The sequence below is a fragment of the Syngnathus acus genome, chromosome 1 (assembly GCF_901709675.1).
Source record: "Syngnathus acus chromosome 1, fSynAcu1.2, whole genome shotgun sequence".
Classification (NCBI taxonomy): domain Eukaryota; kingdom Metazoa; phylum Chordata; class Actinopteri; order Syngnathiformes; family Syngnathidae; genus Syngnathus; species Syngnathus acus.
This window is the reverse complement of record NC_051087.1, coordinates 3,058,526-3,079,525: the sequence shown is the minus strand read 5'-3', so window position 1 is coordinate 3,079,525 and position 21,000 is coordinate 3,058,526. Positions and strand designations below refer to the sequence as shown.

Sequence of the window (21,000 nt, the reverse complement as noted above, 5' to 3'; positions counted from 1 at the left end):
AGATTCAACAAATAAATATTTTCGGTTCTTTCTTGAAACACAACTCGACACGATTTGGAACAGCACATGGTAAACGACTTAACTATGGGCCATTTACGTTAATTATTTATACGAATCAGAGAAACATCATTTGCAGCATCATTTTGGACATGGGATTTATTTTTATTTTTTTGGGGGGGTGGGTGACCTCACCTATCCCACTGAGCGTTTACGAAAGGGGTGAATATTCCATTCTCGTCATTGAAGGTCACAAATGTTCGGCAAAGGTTCGCCAGACATTCGCAAGTGCTTGTCTTGCGACAAAAAAAAAAAAAATGTTGGCAAATATCTTTTGCGACTTTCAACGAACGCCGATGAACTTTGTTGTGCGTGCACTCACATTTTGCTACTAAGAGTCGCGGTTGTTCACCCCTCCCCTTACTGAGATGGGGGCTAATGTCACTATGGCGCCATCTTGTGGCATCTTACTGCCACAAGCCCACAAGTGTTTAGGTCAGTTGTTCGCCGAGCTTATAACAATGGCAATCTTTTGCCCTCGTCACTTTTATGGTGGTTCAAATGGCTTGCGATACACGTTAGACATTAATTCGCAAAGCAATCAGCGGGATGATTAAGAGTTTTTTTTTTTCTCAAATCCTTTTTAAGAATAGTAAGAGTTTTAGGACATTTTGTAATCGGCACTTGTTCAAGCTCGTGTCTTTGTCTGCGGCTCAGAACTATTGCACGTGCACAAACACACACACACACACACGGCTTTGCAATGGTAAATATTGAACAAGTTTGTGTTCATTAGCGTGTTTTCGAAATTGGTGCTTCTGTTTTTTTGGTTTTTTTTGGGCCAGGTGTTGTATACATGAGTTTGCCTCATCAATGAACTTGAAAGGTGTAAAGAAGCGGGGAAACCTGAAAAAAAAAAACAACCAAGGACGGGGGACAAACATGGCAACTTCCGAATTGTGGGGCAGAGTCATACCCACGAGTCCACTGTGCCGCCCGTATAGCCCTTCTTTTTAATTCAATTATTAGAGATAAAAATAAATCAATGTGCAGGTGCTCATATATGCCCCTGCACGCGTTGACACCCCCCCACACACACCCCCACCCTCCCCTGCGTGTTTCTATAGTAATTTCCAGCCAATGATCAGTAGGTGTCCACATCCCCGCGTCCTCACCTCAGCACCAATCAGCCACACGCAGCGACAGGCAACTAACGGCGGCGGCGGCGGAGCGAGCAGGCAGGCAGCAGGCAGGCAGTCGGAGAGACGCGCGCATTCACACTCCACAAAGCTCGGGATCAGGACGCACAGCAACTCCCACTCCTCCAACCAGCACGTCATTATTGTGAGGGGGGGAGGGGGAAAAAAACACCGTTTATGCGTGCACTTTTTTTTTTTGCTAACAAAGTCGCTACCAACTAAAAAGATGGCTCTTTTGTTTTGAGCGCCTTTTGGAGTCCGCGCGTCTCTTTCTTGGATTTTTTTGTCTTCTTCTACCGCCTGCAAGCCGCGCTCCACGCATCTCTCAGCGGTAATGTGCCTGCGCACAGCCGCAGGCTGCTAGCGCCTCAGGAGCTCCGCTCAACGGGAACCTGGTAGGTAGGTGAAAGCACCCGACTACATTCCTGCTCCTCACTTCAAAGCGTGTCATCTGGATCCTGCATGTAAAGTGATCCGGACAATGGGATTTTTTTCTTTTTTTTTTTTATTTACTAATAATTTATATTTGCAATTTATTCAGTTGTTGACCCTATTTTAATCTTAAGCATTTTCTCCAGAGCTTCATGTAGGCATTGGACGTTTCTATCTCGCTAAAGTTTGTTTACAGGCTGGAAATCGATGGCAGCCAGACTTGATTGCCTTTGGGGGGGCCCCGCATGTTCTGCTCCACGGGTGAATTGATTAAGTAATAATCACCCCGAGGAGGGCTGATCATTAGGCTGAGGAGGAGGTTCTGTTTACTGTGTTGGTGGCGGGTTTTGCTCGTGGTGTCACTTTTACAAGCGGAAATGATGTATTCTTTTTTTTTCCTCATCTAGCTTTAAAACATTTCTGATGACTAGATTGGATATATGAAAACAAAGCATATTTTTAAGCATATTGAGCCCGTTTGAACTCTCCGCGTGGTGATTATAATGTTTTTGGGAGACTTTGAGCCATGGAAGTGATTTGAATCGCCTTTTAATGTCCCGGCAATGGATCAGCTTTGCCAATTAAGGGGGAAGGCACAGTGAGAGGAGGAGGCGGGGTGGGGTGAGTGAAAAGAAAAAAAAGGTAATGGAAGTAGGGCGAGATAGGTCTAATGGGGCTTTTATCTGCGGAAACCAAATCCAGACAGACCGGGGTGAGAGATAGAGGAAATGAAGCACACGCAGAAACCGGATGACACCAGTTGGTCCATGATCTTGATCCAAATTCTCTTGTGGCTTTTGGTGTTATGTCATTAGGGAAATGTAGCAGGTGAGGCATTTTGATGCACGGATGGTCTTGTTGGCTTCTCGAGTAGTTGTCTAAGTTGCAGGCATGAGGTAAGGATCTGCCCTTTGTGGCGGCTTGTTTCTTCTAAGTTGAACGATATTTGATGTTTCTTCATAACTTTTCAAATATGTTTGTGTTAAAAGCAACCTCGGCATGGAAACGGTTCTCGCCGTGGAGATCAGGCCCGACTCGTAGCGTCGGCTTTGTTTACACACCGTCATGTGCACCTTTAATGCCGGAGTGGCAAAATGTGTAATTGTCGGTCCTTTCTTCCCGCCCGTAGAACCGGACCGGATAGTTCAGGATGGTACCCGGCTGTCGGTAAGCATCTGGAGTTTCGACAAAGGCCGGAGTCACCTCAGCCGGACCCCCGCTTCGTCCTTAAACGCCGACAAGCCCTCGTCAGCCATGGCTAACCTAACCAGCGCGCTTTGCATCGAAAACGGACAAAACGTGGACGTGTCGCTTTTACAAAAGGATAATCTCCAGGACGGTGGATTAAGCCAGCTTTTGGATTATAACGCCGAAATGGAAAGGTACCGATCTTTTGCCAACTTTTACAAAACCAACGGGGCGTTCCCACAAACGGCCAAGATCGCCCGCATCACGACGCCCATTTTCCCCAGCGCCAGGATTGGCATGTCCCCTTGGAACTGCGATAACGCCATGCTTTGGGGGAGGAAATCAGCGGCAATAAACCCTAATAGGACCGGCATGCATAGAAATGACTCCCAGAGGCCGGGTAAGCCTGGCGTGCCGCCAGAGACGCTGCAAATGGCAAATAATAATTTCCTCTCTACCTTATCCCCCGAACACTGCAGACCTTTAGCGGGAGAATGCATGAACAAGCTGAAATGCGGCGGCGCCGAAGCAGAGATAATGAATCTCCCCGAACGCGTTGGAACTTTTTCAGCTATTCCGGCTTTAGGGGGCATCTCATTACCTCCCGGGGTCATCGTCATGACAGCCCTTCACTCCCCCGCAGCCTCGGCAGCCGTTACAGACAGTGCGTTTCAAATTGCCAATCTGGCAGACTGCCCACAGAATAATTCCTCGGCATCCAGTGGAAACCCGGCAAAGAAGAAGAGGAAAAGGTGCGGGGTCTGCGCGCCCTGCAGGCGGCTAATCAACTGCGGCGTCTGCAGCAGTTGTCGGAACCGCAAAACGGGCCACCAGATCTGCAAGTTCAGGAAATGCGAGGAGCTGAAGAAGAAGCCCGGCTCGTCGCTGGAGGTGAGAACCGGGGCTCGGCTTCCCCGTTTTGTTTTGCCCCCCCCTCCCCTCGATTATCCCCGCGCGCTCCCAAGCATTAACCTTTTCATCCAGTCACGTTCTAAGCCTTTGGAAATTGTTTCCATGCCCACCCGTGCCTGAACATCCCCCCGGCTTCTCAAATCTGCCTACCCGCCTAGCCTAATTGGCAGTAATTAGGGGTGTTTGTGCGAAGCGCAAGCTGAGCTTGGCTCAGACACCCCTAATTGCTGCCAGTCAGACTGGGGCTGGAACATATCCGAACAACCCGGCGCTTGGCTCGCCTCCAAGCGGGGCCGGGAAATGGTTTTCAGCAGAGAGCTATCCCTCTCGGCACCCGGTCATTTGAACCAATTATGGAAACCGTCTCCGGACGGAGAGAATCGATATCCCGCAAAGCCTCGGCCTCTGACCGCGGAGAGATGCCGAAAGCTATGGCGGGACTGCTGATGGCATTTCTCAAAGCGCCTCCCAACTTGAGCCTGGGTTCTTTATTTGGGCCTAAACGGACACGAATAACTGCAGCTCCTCTTTGAGCTTTTGATGACAATTTTGCAACAAAGGATTTCGGCAAGGCAATGGCCTTGTCGTCAAATTTCCAATCAATTGGGAGGTCGTACGAGCAGGGCCATCGTTTCAGAAGTCGGGGTGACCAAAATTAAATGATCGGCGACTCGCATTCAACCGCTGCTCTCCTTAGTGGCCAAAGAAATAATTGAAAAGAAAACAAAGAGATGAGTGAAAATTGGAAGGACAATGACAGTTTGTGATGCATTCAAGGGAAGCTCAGAGAAAAGTGTTAAGAAAGAAAATATGAACGTTTTCATGGGTGTAAAAAAAAGTGTGTGGGGATTGCAGAGTCAGAAAGTTCCCAAGGTAAGAATGGGGGGTGCCTCCCTTTCCCTCCCTTAACTAGTAACTAATGCACCATAAAAACTATTGATCCTGAAACGTTTCACCACAAAACCCAAAGCATCCCCAAATGATATCGTGAGGAAACGAAAATGACAAGAAATCAGAAGAGAATGAAATTAGCACCTAAACCAATGACTTCCCTTGGCAGAAAGTTTGTTTAGTTTGCCGTCTGTGACGTTTACGTGCATCAAAAGTGGAATGATGGCAGCACCCAGGTTTATGTTACAATAAAATGTTCCTCTCGTGGCTTACAGCTATGAATGGTACGTCACGTAGGTGGCAATCGGAAGCTTGTGTACAAACAGCTGTCTCAAACAGATGTCCCGGGAAGTCCGTGTCACGGTGTGTGGGGTTTTTTTTTCACTTTTTTTTTTTTTAATGCAAGGGTACACTCACCAAAACAAATCTGCACTTGCCTTTAAAAGCGCCCTTTGTAAATTTCACTAATTTTGATTATGGACTCGGATGGCGGTAATTACACTTGCACAACTTCCTGTTTGCGGATGTGTTGCAATGTCAATGTGGGGAAATATTTTGGGGATTTTTTTTTCAGTTCTTTTAAGGTGCCTGAGTGTAAATATTGTCTTGGATTGCTTTTAGATGATTCTTTTGAGTTTTGCTTGCATGTGTATTCTGGTAGAAATGTGTGTCAAACACAGTGCCCCAAAGGTTGTCTGGAAAGTTAGGGAGGAAAAAAAAAATTGCTTCATCTCAAGGACCCCTACGTAAGAAATTGAACACAAAATTGTCCATTTTGGTTCAAAGCCACCATTTTGGGCGAATTCCAAGGCTGGAACTTTTAGTAGGGGAATTCACCAGAATGAGCCCTAATTGGAAGCAGGAAGCCTCGCCAGATGGCCAACGCTAAATTGCCATCTGACGTGGGCGGAGCAATGTGCCGTTCGCCTCGCTAACGACGCCGAGACATGCCCTTTACGAAACGTGCTCTGTAAACAAGCTAACGTTAGCCGCTACTTCTACGTTGGTGGCATTTTGGGCTACTTTATGTTGGAAAGTTGCAAATCACTTTACCGGTTTGATGTTGTTTGTACAGGACGCCGGTGTAAACTTATTTTTACCCTTTGAGTCTTTCGAGAGCAGTCCAGTTCTTTCTTTTTGACATTATTTGCTAACCAAAGCTACAAAGAGTACGCTATCAGCAATGATGAAAGTATTCATGTCTTCCGTTAACCAAAACTCTCATACTCTCATACTGACAATTGTAGAAATGGTTCACCAGACTTTTTTTTGGTCTCAAAAGAGCATCACCCTGTCTTGTTAGAATTATTTACAGTTCACTGTTCCTCTGGAGCCAAAGTAGACGATGGAAGCAAACTTCTGCCAACAGTGACAAACTGTTCGACATCCACACTCTGGCGAAATACCCGAAGACACACAAACCTTCTCGCTTCATCTACCTTGTTGCCTTGCGAGTGATGATAAGCGACTGGCAGCCAGTTAGATTTGGCTGTCAGCGTTTTCCCACACATGGGAATCACCCTGAACTAATTATATCTTAAGCAGCGGTTAGAAAAATGCAAATCAGAATTTTACTCACACCCCTGAAATCGGAGAGGCAATTTAATCTAATACCCCCCTCTTTAATTTCGCGCGCTAATGCAAGGCCCTCGAGAGTCGCCCCAATGTCGCCTCCACGCCGTTCGGCGGCATGCCCCTTTCTCGCTTTTACTGCTTCGTGCTAGCGGGATGGATTAGCCTGGCGGAGAAAAGTGTCTAACTCTTTTTTTGTCGCGGGGTGCATCGTAGTCATAGTTTTCTTTGGTGGGCCATCATGACATTATTATATTCAGTATGGTCTACAAAACAAACTGATGAACAAATTAAAGACTAGTAAAAACTTTTAAAATTTAAGACTTGTAAAAACCATTAAAATATTTTGATTAATGCTAATATAAAATGCTAGCAATATCGCTTTTTTAAAAGTAAAGACAAGTTGTTTATTTTAGTATTGACGCATGAAGTCAATGCACAATTTGTCGTTTGCGGGCCGCATAAAATGATGTGGCGGTGCCATATCTGGCCCCCGGGCCTTGAGTTTGACACCAATGATGTTGACATCCGACAGTTGTCATCTGACAGATTCATCTTGCCTTCATTATAACCCAAATCTAGGTTATGGTTAAAAACAAATGGCGGCACATAGGAATATGTGCTCATTACACTGGTCTGCAAAAAAAAAAAAAAAAGCAGCCAATAATATTCACACATTGGCCATATGATTTCATGAAGTGTACGCCTATATGAAAACGTGCTGTCGTCGCAAACTTTCTCATACACAACATTAGAATTACAGTCAATATTATGTTCTGAATTTTTTTGTTTTTGCTTTTGTTAGTGTTAACATACTATGTACACATGACATCTGCATTAAACGTATCTAAATGATTATTGCTTGAAAAGCAAATCTGAGTTTGCTCGTAAAACCCGATAATCCAAAAGAGTGTCAAATACCGTTAACTGACCCATAAATTGTATTCAAATACAAACGACATCTTTCGTTTGTGTGCGCGTGTGTACGTTTTCCATCTTCGCATCCAAACGCATCGTGTGCCTGACCGATGGCGTCAAGTCGTAACGGGCCTTCCCACTCCAGCGACAATTTAAATTCAACCTTCAGTGGCACTTTGAAGGTTACGCGTTGCATGCATAATTTATTTGTTTTTCAAGGATTTTGGCTTGGGAGTGACGCTGGCAGACGTAGATGTGCTCCAGCGGAAATGCAAAAAGCAGGCCCCTATTCATTTCCAAATGGGATTTTTCGATAGAAATTGATTGGATGGACGGACGGACGGATGATTGATAGATAGATAGATAGATAGATAGATAGATAGATAGATAGATAGATAGATAGATAGATAGATAGATAGATAGATAGATAGATAGATAGATATGACGGATGGATGGATGGATGGATGGACGGACGGACGGACGGATGGATGGATGGAGCAATATGATATGACGGGTGGATGGATGGATGATAGGATGGATGGATGGATGGATGGACGGACAGATAGAAAAATCAGCAAGCAGTGCTTTTCACATTTTGAGATCTAACGTCGACGGCGTAGAGGACAAATATTGGGTTGCACAGAATTCAGCCTTTTTTTTTCTCTAAATGAGCAAAATGTCAAAAGCCGGCAGCATGGAGGCACGTGCGTGGAAAATGCACAGAATCCGAACCCAGCCCACCCCCACTACCTCCCATCCCAGCGGCTTCCTTTGTGTCACGTCGATATGACGACGTGAAATGAGCGCCACGTGAAGGTGGCACGTCTGCGCGGAAGCTTTTTTTGCTTATTGTGGCAAAAAAAAAAAAAGGAAAAAACTGATAGGAAAAGCGGGACCTTGAGGAAAATAGCTGAGATTCAGCCTCTTAATGAGAGCGACGGCGGCGGCGACGGCGGCGGCGACGGCGGCGGCGACGGCGGCGGCGACGGCGGCGGGCCAGGTCTAATTTGTTGTAGGTGTGCTCGGAATAGATAAAGACCAATCTGTAGCCTTCGCCACCCCTCCTCCTCCTTCCCCCGCACCTTTACCTCCCCCTTGGCCGATAACACTGAGTGCTCCCCGCCAATCTCCGCGGGCAGAGGGAAAAACCGCAGCCCGAGGGAGAGGGGACGGCCTTTAGATTTTCGTACTTAACGGGTTTATTCAAGCTTTAAAACTGCAGATTAATTTGGACTGAGCGGGACGAGGTGGGGGGCATCTCAGCCTAAAGGGCAACCTTAAGCCCCTGTCAAGACAATAGGATTTCGCCGTCGGACGGAACCGCCATGCATTAATTAAACGCCCCCCTCCGCCCCACCTCCTTGCGAATGTTCTGTCGGCTTCCGTAGGTGGCAAGGAAGCTGTCGTCCCCAGGCGGGCCCCAACGCGTTTAAGAATTCATCCCTTTTCACCGCCGCCAATTAGGGACAAAGCGTAATCGGAGGCGTCCGGATGATGCCCTCGCATGACGTGGCCCATCGACTCATTCTGCCCTTGTGTGATTTAACATCCCTGCTTCAGTGGTGACACAGAACTCATTGTCATTGTCTTTATGAGGAGAGAGAGAGAGAGAGATGGAGGGGGGCTAAGACCGGGCGGAGGACGGACAAGCGTGAAAAGAGCAGGTGCGGCGAGCACGTTAATGTGTGGCGCTTTTAAATTTTAAACAGACGACGGTAAATTATTGATGCCGACTCCGGCGGAGAAGTTAAAAGGTATCTCGTCATTACCGAGAGGCGAGAGAGAGGGGGGGGGGAGCCTCGGGTGAACGCACGGCAACGTCTCGGCGAACAAACTGCTTTAATGCTCCCCGAAACGTGATTGGTTTGTTTTGAATCAACGCATCCGTCGAAGGTTTTCATGATAAATTTGGAAACCAGGGCCCAAATGACATTTTGGCGTGTAGCGTCACGTTAAACACACGAACCATAAAGTTGTTTAGAGTAACAATGTAAATATTTCTTCCCGCCTCGCCTCACCTCCTTTAAAAATAAATTCCTCCTTCTCCAAATCAACTGAGCCTAGCCGCCAACGTTGCGCAAGAAATTCTACAAATAGCTCAGCTAATTCCAGAAAATATGCCAGTTAAGCGTTTGTGCCGCTTTCTAATTCCGTCATTTCGTAGCATTGGATGAATTCTCGAGTTTGTTGGTTCAAAGGACGCCGCCGCCGCAAACGCAGGGAGTGTCGTTCGTCAAAGCTCGCTGAGGTGAAAGTGAAATGTGAGTGACAGCCGGAGACGGCGATATAAATCGGCCAATGTGGGCCTTTTTTTTTTTTTTTTAAAGCGTCTCCATTTCTGCAAGTCAAATCCTCACATGCCGCCACCTCCTCTATTGTGGCTCTGCTAGCACATGATGAATATTTCATGGCAAGCATCTGACACCATGCCCGGAAAGATATTTCAAGTTTTTTTTTTTTTTCCCTTGCCCTTCCCCCCACTTCTCCCACACTCCTTGACAGAAAGCCTGAGGTTAGATCGTGTCACTGAGGTGTGAAGTGGGGCTGTGGCCCCCGGGCAATGGGGAGGATTTACGATGGTTGATCATCAGGTGGACATTTTCCTTCCCCTTTTGTTTCCCACTGCTGATGAACTATTGAAACGTTCACAGTTTGTTTTCGCTCGTCACAAGATGTTTGCTTGAGCGGTGTATGATTTCAGTCCAACTGGGAACATCAAATGAGGTGGAATGACTCAGCTCATGATGTTCTTATCTTACGTTACCGCGTTAGCTTCCGCTGATTCAAACGTAGCATGGACTGCTAATGTTACGTGCTAGCACTAGCTTGGTTGGTAGTAATTGGTTAGACGGATATGCCTTATTGTAAAGTTTGTATACTCTTAGCAAAAAAAAAAAATACAAAGAACCCTCAATTGATGCCCTGCCTAAAAATAAAAACAATTGCATGTATTTAAACTGTGAAAATAACTAACATTACAAAGCATATTTTCATTCAAAAGTGATATTATCCTACATACAAATGTAGAAAAAAAATCACATCAATTTGGGGGGGAAGTGTGTTTGTAAGAATAATGCAAAATGATTAAAGTATCCAAACATTGATGGCACACAATTTAATAATAATAAAATATTGGCAAAAATACAGAATATTGAACACAAACAAAGGTATTACCAAAATACCTTGATTTTTATAATACATAAATTGATGACAAAATTAAGAGAAAATAAAATTCAAGTAATGCTCAAATATTAGTCAATAAAATCTGTTCTTCCATGCACCAGATGGGCGACGACAAAAGCCAACTACTCTCAGGAAAACGTACTACAGTATTAATGATCATTAAAATTTTGAAACTGATCAGGTTTTGGGGAAAACCCACGACCTGTTTCTTCCTTCGCATTTGTCTAGATGAGGAAAAGCAAGACAACCGCAACCATAATATATTATCCCAACATTTTTTTGAATAAAATTTTAATCGCAAGATAGGTAAGTTTGCACCTCATCCCAATTGAGCGTCGATAAAGATTCCACTCGGGCTGTTTGTCGTCACTAAGCCTAACCTAAATATTATGTTGATTTACAGTAAATCTGCGGCGTTGTGCGTAAAGACCCTCACAGTTCCAGGGCTCCCACACAGATGCGGAGAAATCTGCTCCAAACAAGGCGGCCCCGTCCTTGCTTTGCATTTCAATTTACCATTTCACAGAAGTTGCGGCGCGTTGCCTCGCCGTGAGCTTGGTTACGCCCACGCGGCTTCTCGCTGCACTCGCTGGCTGTTCAAAGGCCTGCGACTTGGCTGGGAAATTGGGGATTTCCATCGCCGATCCCTCAGGTATCCAAAAACATCCAACGCGTGTCCTGCACGTCTTTCCACATTTGCGCGCTCACAATTGATGTCCTGACGTCTCAGTGGCGGGCCGTGCGTTTGGTACCTGGGCCTCCAGCGGGGATTTAGCTGACTTAATCTACCACGTCGCAATTATAGAAACCATCAATGCTGCGGGAAAATGCACGCCACTGCGCCGTATACATCAAATGAGTTGCTTTGAATCTATATTTAGCCATTAGCATAACATAGAGATGATGTTTATTAAATGTGTAATGATTGCTCGGTCTGGCCAGCCAATCAGAGGACAGAAAAACGCTAATGTCATCGAGCGCCAGTGCTTTGGCGCTGAGAGGACACATTTTAAATCTGGTTGGTTAAAGAAAGTGTTCCATTGCTAGCATACGGGTAGAGCAAATTTAAATTTGTGAGGCAGCATGTGTAGTATCCTGAAATCTGATTGGACGTACAAACAGAATAAGTCATTGGGAATTAATCCATAAAGTTGTTGTTTTTTTAACCTTAAAATCTCACCTGTTGGACGTACACGTCGGCGTCTACCTCTTGAAGTTTTCTCCCGAAGGAATTAGCTTTCCCAGCAGCCTCGCTCGCCCGAGATGCTCCCGCTCGGACAAGGGTGCTTATATAAAGCTAATTGAAATGGAGGCCGGCGCCGACTGGAAGGTGATCTTGACTGCAGACGGCTGCCTCTGACCCAAGGGCGCGTCGGGCCCAGGCTCCCATCTGTGTGGGAAGGGATTTTCCTCGCGTGACAAATTAAAGCGTCGTAGCGTCTGCGAGCCCGTCTCCCAGAAATGACATTCCCCCTGTGATGTTCGGAATTAGACGCCCGCGCATTAGCGGCTCCTCTGGCCAAGCTGGCAAATATCCCCGAGATTTTAATGGTAAACTCCTACTGAGGCACATGACAAGCAGACGGATCTCAGCTGATGATGTCACGTATCCAGCAGGTGTTTCGCCGTTAGCGGCTGATGGAGAACATCTGCCCTGACATCAGCGAATCGGCTGTGTCCGTAGCGGGGGAACAGATGCGTTTGCATGTAGCCCATATTCGGTGAAACCCTGCATATTCGCATTTCCCAATTTGGAGGGTGTAACAATCCACGAGGCTATCAATTGGAAGAATATAATATTTAAAGCCAGCGTGACAACAGGGGACGCTCCGTTGGTTTTTGTCGAGGGCCACTTTATACCCTATTTTCCGGACTATAAGGCACACCATTAATGCATCATGTCAGATTTTTAATCCAAATCAAATCATTCTCCATTTTATCTTTTTTTATTTCAACTTAAGATGCAACAAATTACCGTATTTTCCGGACTATAAGGCGCACCTAAAAACCTAAGATTTTTTCAAAAGCCGACAGTGCGCCTTATAGTCCGGTGCGCCTTATATATGGACCGAATTCCTAAATTTAAACTGGCCCGAAGCATTGTGTCATGAAATCAATCATAAGTGGCCCGCTGAAGACTATGAATCATGAATCAAAAAGACTATGGATCATTATTTTGTGATTATAACGTAATTTGTTGCGTCTGAAGTTGAAATAAAAAAGATAAAATGGAGAATGATTTGATTTGGATTAAAAATCTGACATGATGCATTAATGGTGCGCCTTATAGTCCGGTGCGCCTTATATAAGGATAAAGTTTTAAAATGGGCCATACATTGAAGGTGCGCCTTATTGTCCGGTGCGCCTTATAGTCCGGAAAATACGGTACTTTATAATCACAAAATAATGATCCATAGTCTTTTTGATTGATGATTCATAGTCTTCAGTGGGCCACTTATGATTGATTTCATGACACAATGCTTCTGGCCAGTTTAAATTTAGGAATTTGGTCCATATATAAGGCGCAACGGACTATAAGCCGCACTGTCGGCTTTTGAGAACATTTTAGGTTTTTAGGTGCGCCTTATAGTCCGGAAAATACGGTTAGGGTTATGGCTTCCCTCAGAAGAGCCGTTATGACGGTGAAAATAATCCTCTATTGTTTTAATATCCATCTGAGTGATTGCCAGTTTTAAAATCAGAATTCAAGAATAATAATTTCTTTAATAATTGAGTCTAAAAAGAGTGATTAACAAAGTTTTGTCAAATCTCATGAAATTTTCGTACAGATTATGCCACGGAACTTTGACATGTATTGCGTTGCGAGCCACATAAATATGATGCGGTGGCCCGGATCTGCCCCCGGGCCTTGAGTTTAACACCCACGGCGTAAAATATGCTAATCTTATCCTGTGGTCGCTGCGATTGCATGGACTGGTAGCGACGCGCTTGCGGCGGCCCGTCGCCATGTGCTCCATCTGCACGGCGGTAATATTTTGGCAAGAGACTTTGCGAAGGTCAGAAAATCAAGTCAGAGGACGCTGCTGGAATTGCATCTAGGCTAATTGCTTCCTCCTTCATTCATCTCGGGCTCGCCTGCTCTCTCACTCTCTCTCTCTCTCCTTCCTCCCACTGAATTTAGTAATCTGCTTTAGGATGTTTCGGAGATGGAGATGGATTTGGTTTTCCTCCGCCGCCCCTCCCCCCACCCGCCGCTCCCCCAAGCCTAATCTCCCCCCTGTGACCACCCCGCCTCTCGCAGCTCTTAAGCACACCATCACACACCCCCCCCCCCTTCCCCTCCCCCGACCTCACCGCCTCGGCGCATGAGCCGACTCAGCAAAAAACTCCCAAATTCCTCATTACTCACAAACACCCGCAATACACTTAGCGTGATTTGCTCCTAACGGACGCTCGGTGCAAAGCTGGACCTTGGAGTAAAACCATTTGCGACGGCCGGCGATCGATCACACGACAATGAGCGCGATTGTGTTTGTGTGTGTGCGTGCACGCTTCGCTCCCATTCCCGATAAATACAGGACAGATTTTATCAAGCTCTCAAATTAAACTTTTTATCAATTACTAGTCAGTATATGCAGCACTTAAAAACAATTTGGACTCTCCACGCCATATTTAGAATGTTATGATGATGATTTGAGGCGTCTTGCCCGGGGTCATTGAAATTGCGGACGACTAGATGAGCACCCCCCCGCCGTCCGTCATGGCGGCCTTGGCAAGCGGTATCTTTTATAAATGGCATTGGAGTAGCGGGAATATTGGCTACAAGCTTGGAGATGAGATTTTACCCCCCTCTCCACTTCCCCAGCCTGCAGCACAGGTGATGGATTGCTGTACCTTCCAGGTTTGAGCTTGGCAACGCCCCAATATTCCCGCCGAATAAAGTGACAGGCAATATATAAGCCATCAGTTAAGGCCGACTGCACCGCTGAAAGTGGCGCTCGCCGCTTCTTTCGTAGCCCGACGGAATGTGCGCCGCCTCCCTACTTGAGCGTGATGAAAATCATCCCCGGCTCTGCTCTCCTGATTCCGAGGGAGAGCAGAGAAGCCAGCCTTAACAGCCAGCCTGATTTCAGTGCATGGCGTCATCGCCTATTGTTCGCAGACCGACTCGTCAGAATTTATTTGGGGATTTTATCGGTGGTTCAAGAACGAGACAAATTTGTTCGAACCGATAAACCCGTGTCTATCCTTGAAATTAAGATGTTAATTTTGGAGGGGTCAAATTGTACGGACCACCCAGCAAAACTGTTTTAGAGAGCAGTAACCTTGAAATAAATTAAGCAAAACTGAGAGTGTTAGGAACCTGGAGGCACCGTTTTGGGAATCGGTGACCCTGGGTGCAAAATCCTACGTCACAAAAAGTTTGCTAACCCTGTGCGGAAGATTTTCACATTCAATCAGCAGTTGTTGAATATATTCCGTAGCCAAAACATTCGCACCATCGCTTACGACGCAAGAAAGACGATAGCAATAATATGTCCACCGCTACCTTTGTCTGATTGTCTTCACCATCTTTAGCGCAAGTGGTCGTCTCAAACCAATAATTGGTCTGAATTAGACTTTCCCAATGATTGCTTTTCTATCATTGGATCGCCCGCTGGGGAGCCGAGAGCAGGGGGTTAGCGCCAGACATGTCTCGGGAGAAAGCGGGGCACATTTGCAATCACCCCAAGTTCAAAAGGGTAATTTATTCGCCGTCTGCGCTTAAAGTCGGTCTGCTCAGGATGCCGCCGGGGTTGTGCCGCCAAAAGAAGAGACACATCATTTTCATTTTTCCTTCGCTTTCCCCCTCCGCCCCCGCTCACCGTCCTCCTCCTCGCCTGTTGTTGCCCCCCCCCCCCATTCCACCCCACCCCCGCTCCGCGCGGCGTCTTTTAGCGCGCGCCGGCGAGCATATTTCACTTTTACATTCATCCGCGCTGACGTGCCGGCGCTGATTGAATTCTGAGGCGCGGCGGCGTCTGCCATTATCGCCCTCATCGTCTTGAGTGGTTTATCACTGGCCGCGGCTCAGCGTGACTCCAAGGCTGCGGGGTAGACCGGGGGGCAGGCTTGTGGACTCTGTGCCTTTTTATTATTTGGCGGGGGGGGTTGCTGGAGCTTATCCTCAGATACATGTGCACCTGCTTTCACTTCAATGCAATAGCGTAAAAGCACGCAAGAGGGTAAGGACCGAGTCCTGCCTTGAGTAGCGCAAGTAACGGACCTCCTGGAATTGGCAATATTCATATTTCTGACTGCCCCCGTTTTTGGAGCCATGAGCTGTCCGGGGTGGGCTGCATACCTGCCGTACGGTAGCACTCAAATTGGGACAGGAAAAATCCATGCGGTGTGAGTAGAACTGCACCACTTAATGGAAATGTGGCTTTTGCCTCCACCAAGCCATGAGGGACCACAACAGATGGTTCCTTCACTAACTTAGCATTTAACAAGCTCAGTAAGGCGTGTTTTTACAAAGTGATCTTTTTTTTTTAACTTGCCCACTGTTTTTCATTCAAATTCTGAATTCTGATTCCACAACTGTGGTAGTGAAAGATTATACCAGTCGCCACCCTGTCATGAACTGAAGAATTGAATCGGAAAGCAATGGGCAAATATGATTCCGTTTTGACACAGAACAAACCAGTAACAGAAAAATAATATGAATTATCAGAATGATCATTTCTATTCTGTCAAATAAGATTATTTGAGATGTAAACAACTGCTTCACATGGCTCAAGGTTCCACTGCCACCTTGAGATTCCGAACGTGGAGTACGAATGTACACAAGACCCTAAATGAGCCGTCCTGCTCGCACCCCCGCGGCGGTCGCACTCGATGGGAACGTGCCTGGACTTTGACTTTTCCCATTCAAGTTGTTCCTTTCTTTCCATCGGGCTTCAATCAGCCGGCATTGCAGCCCCACCTGCCAGCTCGAGTGAGGATCACAGGGTGTCACGGCTGTCCAGAGACCTTAAGCCGCAATCAGCGGCAAATTCTTCCGCCACGTGTCACCCCCCCCTTTCTTTCCTCGTCTTTATCACGGCAAGCTGGCATTTAGAATGCGCCGTCTACCGTGGACGTGCGCTTCATTTGAGGTCGAGAGACGTCGCTTGGCCCGTCGATACTTGGCCGCCGGAGCGGGAAATTGTCTTCCCGCTGCGTGTGCGGTCGCAGCCGCCTTGTTATGTATGCTCCGCTGCACACGGCGCGGCGTTCACGAGGGGCTGAGCTGCCGCCACGCCGTCTTGATTCGAGGTGAAACCTCAGGGTGTCGTGCCCGCGTCGACCCTTCCCATTTTTTGACCTTGCCTTTTCCATCTCTGGCAATTTCCTCTCCTCGTCTTAAGATTGTCCGGTTCTTACCTTTGAGGTCATGATGTTCCTGTGCGGTTTTTTTTTCTCCCAGTCCCAGTGCGTCGCTTTCCCCATTTGCCAAAAACGTGATCGCGACCAACTGCCGAGAAAACGTCAACAGTATGTAAATATAACATTTGGCTCCTCGCCCTATATTTTGAAAACCATTTTGAATTTTCCGCTAAATTCCCCAATTGCAGAATCGCCGATTCCAAATATTATTTGGGAAAATCATAGCATTTAAATGAAGTCAAAAATATGCTTGTCATTATGGAAAAATCCAAATTCGCTTCCGATTTTTTTTTTTCCCGAATCCCCTTTAGCAGCAATGTTTGAATGTGCTGTGGCGCTCCTTGGGTTTGAAACCCATAATCTAAATTGCACAACAACCCTAAGATGTAGAAATGGATGGATAGGGATGTCTCAGGTGGAAGTCTGCTAATTGAGCCTTCGCGGTCGCTCCGGCGTTGCGTGGCGAGGCCTCAGCGTGCAATTCCCAGCGGCGACTCAAGCCTCGGCAGATCGATGCGGTGAAAAGTTAACAAAACGAACACATGCCAAGTGCCCGGATCAGGGTCATTATCGCCTCTCGCCCGTCCCACTTCCACCGACGACTGATCAATGTAAGGATATGGATTAACACAAGCATTCTCACCTCAGCTCAGCTCTCCGTTGTTGACACGGATCTTAACAAGCATTGCGCTCGAGACCGAAATGTCCCATTTGGTAACGCCACATGTGCACAGAAGATTTGCGTTAACGCGGCAGTAAAGTCATTAGTACGGCAAATATTTGTGCCAACGCCGTGAAAGCAATAATGGCAAAAAGTCAATTTGCTAAGAAGTGAACATGTCATGTGACAACACTTGGTAACTTTGAAATTTGGTGTGACCACATTATGAACTGAGGACTTCTTTTCATTAACTACTAAAATAATTTTGGCTGCCCGAGTCATGTTGTCGTTTCGCATTAAACTTTTTAACGTTTTAACTTTTTGGGGTATTCAAACACAGTGCAGCTCAGCTTCTGTTGAAGCAATGGCAAATGCCGCCATTTTTTTTTTTTACGACTAGTATTTTTAACTAGTATCTTTTAGGTCACGCTTTTCAAAGTATTATTGTTGCACTTGTGTGCTTTGTTTAAAAAAATCACCTACTGATGTTGCTAAAAAGAAATACACTTAAATATTTGGTTTTGCAAAATTGTATACAGATAATCTTTTGCTGTTTTTTTTATGTTTGTGCTGTTTCGTAAATTGTTTCCCCCCCGCACTGTGCTGAAACTCAAAATTTCCTTCTTAATCTGAATTTTTAGCACACCGCATCCCACTTGCTTGTTAGTTAGCATCCGTTGTGTATCATTTTAGCATTTGGTAATCGTTTCCAAAAGCACCATTAGACAACGACACGACATGAGATGTTCCTCAGCCTTCAAAAGCTTAATGTTTGTGTTTGTTTGTTTTCTCTCTCGCAAAGTCCATTCGTGACTTTTTTTTGAATTGGCCATGATGGCACATGGCCGCGTCCGGCACCCATTAAACACCCGGGAATTGTTTGTTGTAGCACAAAAACACGCTAAGTGCTTCTCTTTGGCAAATAAGTCATATAAGTCTTAATTTGTGAGACCAACACAAAGTTAGAGCAAAAACGTCTCGTCCGGAGTTGTTGTTTTGACGCCGTGGACGAGCGCACGCTCATCAGTATGCCTTTAAGAAGCCACAGGGCATTAAAATGCAAAATTGCCCTCCACTCAGGCTAAAGTGATTTTAGTTGTGATTATGCACCATTTCCTCCCACTCAACAGCAGGGGGGGAAAAAATGAGAGCGAGGAGGAGGAGGGGGGGTGTAGAAAAAATAAAAAGAGTGCTAATTGGTCATGGGGATTGGTGGGAGGCTTCGCTATTTTATGTCTCTGACTTCTAAATGAGTTTGGGAAAGGAGAGGCTGCCACTCCGCCGTAGAGCTTTCCGTTGGCGCCGGCTCAAATTGAAATGATGCACTGTTCCCCCTCACTGCGGCTGCAGCGCGCAGTAATTAAATGCCTCATTGTTGCTTCCTGGGAATTGGAATGGAATATTTCATGCAGCGTGGTGATTATTTGGGGGTGGAGGTGGGGCGTGGATGTAATCACCTTGGCTGGATCTCGGATGAAACGCTTTGCTCGCTTTGGTGCTTGAAAGTGGCCCCCTGGGTTTTTGACATTTTTTTACTAAGTGCTTTTATTCATCATCACCGGCCTTGTCGCCATGACTTCCTGGTTATGAGGGAGGAATTGTGTGGAAATCTGGACCAGCCTAAAATTGGTTTGTGGAGGCCATGGTACAAATAAGACCAAGAACTGGATTTTTTTTTTTTATTCCGATATTTGGCAGGTTACAATTCTGATAGCCAATTAATTGGCCGACACACTTTTTGTTTTGCTTCAACATGTCAATAACCTGCATCTTGGCTTTTTGTCCCCGTCCTCCCCCCCGCAGAGGACGCCGGTCACTAATGGCGAAGCATTCCGGTGGTTCTTCTAGACACGCCAGCCGCCGTCATCCATCAACCGACAGGAGGTCACGATGGACCGTGGACCGTCTGCTCGGAGCACGTGACCCAAAGCGCCCCCAAAACGCACACACACAACACACACACACACACAGACACACACGGACCCGAGGGCGGAATACAAAGCGGACATACCTGACGGGACGGAGAATTTGACAAAAACATACTGGATGTTGTTTCTTTTCGGTGTAATTATTGTACCTTTTGACAGTATCATAATGTATATTTTTGGTGTCTTATGAATGTGTTTTCAGTGTTGGCGGCCGGGCGGGAATGGACCGCCGCCGCCACCGAGTTCGTGTAAAGAAAGAACTGGAAAAAGGACAATCTTTTTGGAACCACACAGAAGCCGTCCCGACGGGAGGACATTTGGATCGATAATAAACGCAACACACTTTACTCTGGAGCAATAATTATTCAACCTTCTTTTTCTCCCCATTTCGCTTTTTTCACTTCCCAGGAAACATCCGGAAGCCATTTCAGCACCAACTTTTTTTTTTTGTCTCGGTGAGGCAAGAAAGCCCCCCCGCCTTCCGTTTTTCTTTCGATTTGTGATGACACGCTGCAATACAGGGCACATTGTCTTGTGTGGTGGGTTGCACTTTAAAAAAAAAAAAAAAAAAAAACTTGAGCATTTATGTCATTGGAGGGGATCCTGATGGAAGAGTTTGGAGGTGTATTTTAAAAAAAAAAAAATAGGATGGATGTCAGCGACGGTATTGTCATGAAACCCTTTCCTCTTTGACACCAATGAAAGTACACTTATACATATTGAACATATCAGGTGTTGTTCTGGAGCTGGGGGGGGCGGTGGGGGGTGAGGGGGGGTCGCTCCGTTATCCCCCCCTTAAAAATGATCCCGTAAGGCTGGATTCACACTGCTGGTCCAAGTGCACAATTCCGATTTCAAGTCGATAATCCTGATTTTTTTTTTTTCTTTTTTTTTTTCCTTCAACTGACTTTTATCCAATATGGCCTGATGGGACATGAAACAAGATGCCCAAATTGCAGGAAAATAACTTTGCAAGGATCAACATAAGTAACCAATAATATTTAACTGAATTGAATATATTCAGATAGCATATTAGGATTGTATGCAAAATGAAATAAGGCAACTCATCTTTGTAAGTTTCACCTGAGTTGTTAGTGAAGGTCTTTTTTTTTAAGCGTAATGTCCGGTGAGTTGGCAATATTTTATTATAGTTTGTAATATGTTTCAGTTTTGAACCATTGACAGTTTTAAAAAGGTGTGTTTCGATGACGAGAGATTTTATATCAAATCTGTGCGTTCACACTGCACTCAAACCAGATTGTCCCCGATATGCATCATCTGACCCCTCGCAGTTTTTATTTTATTTATTTTTTAGCTATCATGATGCATTCTCGAATTTTGCCACAAATCGGAATTGTCCCCCATCGTGTGAAACCAGCCTCGGTTCCTCATTGTCCCGAACCCTGTTGTTGCATGTGCAGATGTGTTTTTTCTGTTTTAAAAACGACTTCAGAATTTGTATATTGTTGTTGTGATGCTTTTATGTGTTCTAATAAAATAACTTCAAGTACGTTATGGGCGTCCTGACATTGAATCCAGAAGAACCGGATGAATTAAGATTAGCTAAAAAAAACTCATCGTTGTTGTTGTTTTTAAATCCACCACCCTGACGTGGAGGTGATAGGATAAATCTTACGCCGCCGTTTTGCCTCCCCGGTCACGTATTCTCGGGAATGCTAAAACGCTGCGCCGGGGAAGAGTGCTTCCCGGAGGCAGCAGACTTTAAAGGACGAGCGAAATCCCATGTGGT

General features: G+C 45.9%; 1 protein-coding gene across 3 annotated transcripts; it reads left to right on the top strand.

Annotated features, from left to right (window-relative positions):
• The first annotated feature begins 1,115 nt into the window (after positions 1-1,115).
• cxxc4 (CXXC finger 4) lies at positions 1,116-20,765 on the top strand. 3 transcript variants are annotated; one of them, XM_037258047.1, is made up of 3 exons: positions 1,116-1,591; positions 2,758-3,707; positions 19,126-20,765. In XM_037258047.1, the coding sequence occupies exons 2-3, from the start codon at positions 2,883-2,885 to the stop codon at positions 19,168-19,170; spliced, it is 870 nt and encodes a 289-aa protein (XP_037113942.1). In that variant the 5' UTR covers positions 1,116-1,591; positions 2,758-2,882; the 3' UTR covers positions 19,171-20,765. The 3 variants fall into 3 exon arrangements, with proteins under 3 accessions (XP_037113942.1, XP_037113935.1, XP_037113948.1); XM_037258040.1 differs by having other exon boundaries at positions 1,116-1,595; XM_037258053.1 differs by lacking the exon at positions 1,116-1,591 and adding an exon at positions 1,658-2,524.
• The last annotated feature ends 235 nt before the right edge of the window (positions 20,766-21,000 follow it).

Coding starts and splice junctions, on each gene's coding strand:
- cxxc4 (XM_037258047.1), top strand. CDS start 2,883: ATGGCTAACCTAACCAGCGCGCTTTGCATCGAAAACGGACAAAACGTG. Junction 3,708..19,125: donor AGCCCGGCTCGTCGCTGGAG/GTGAGAACCGGG, acceptor TCCCCCCCGCAG/AGGACGCCGGTCACTAATGG.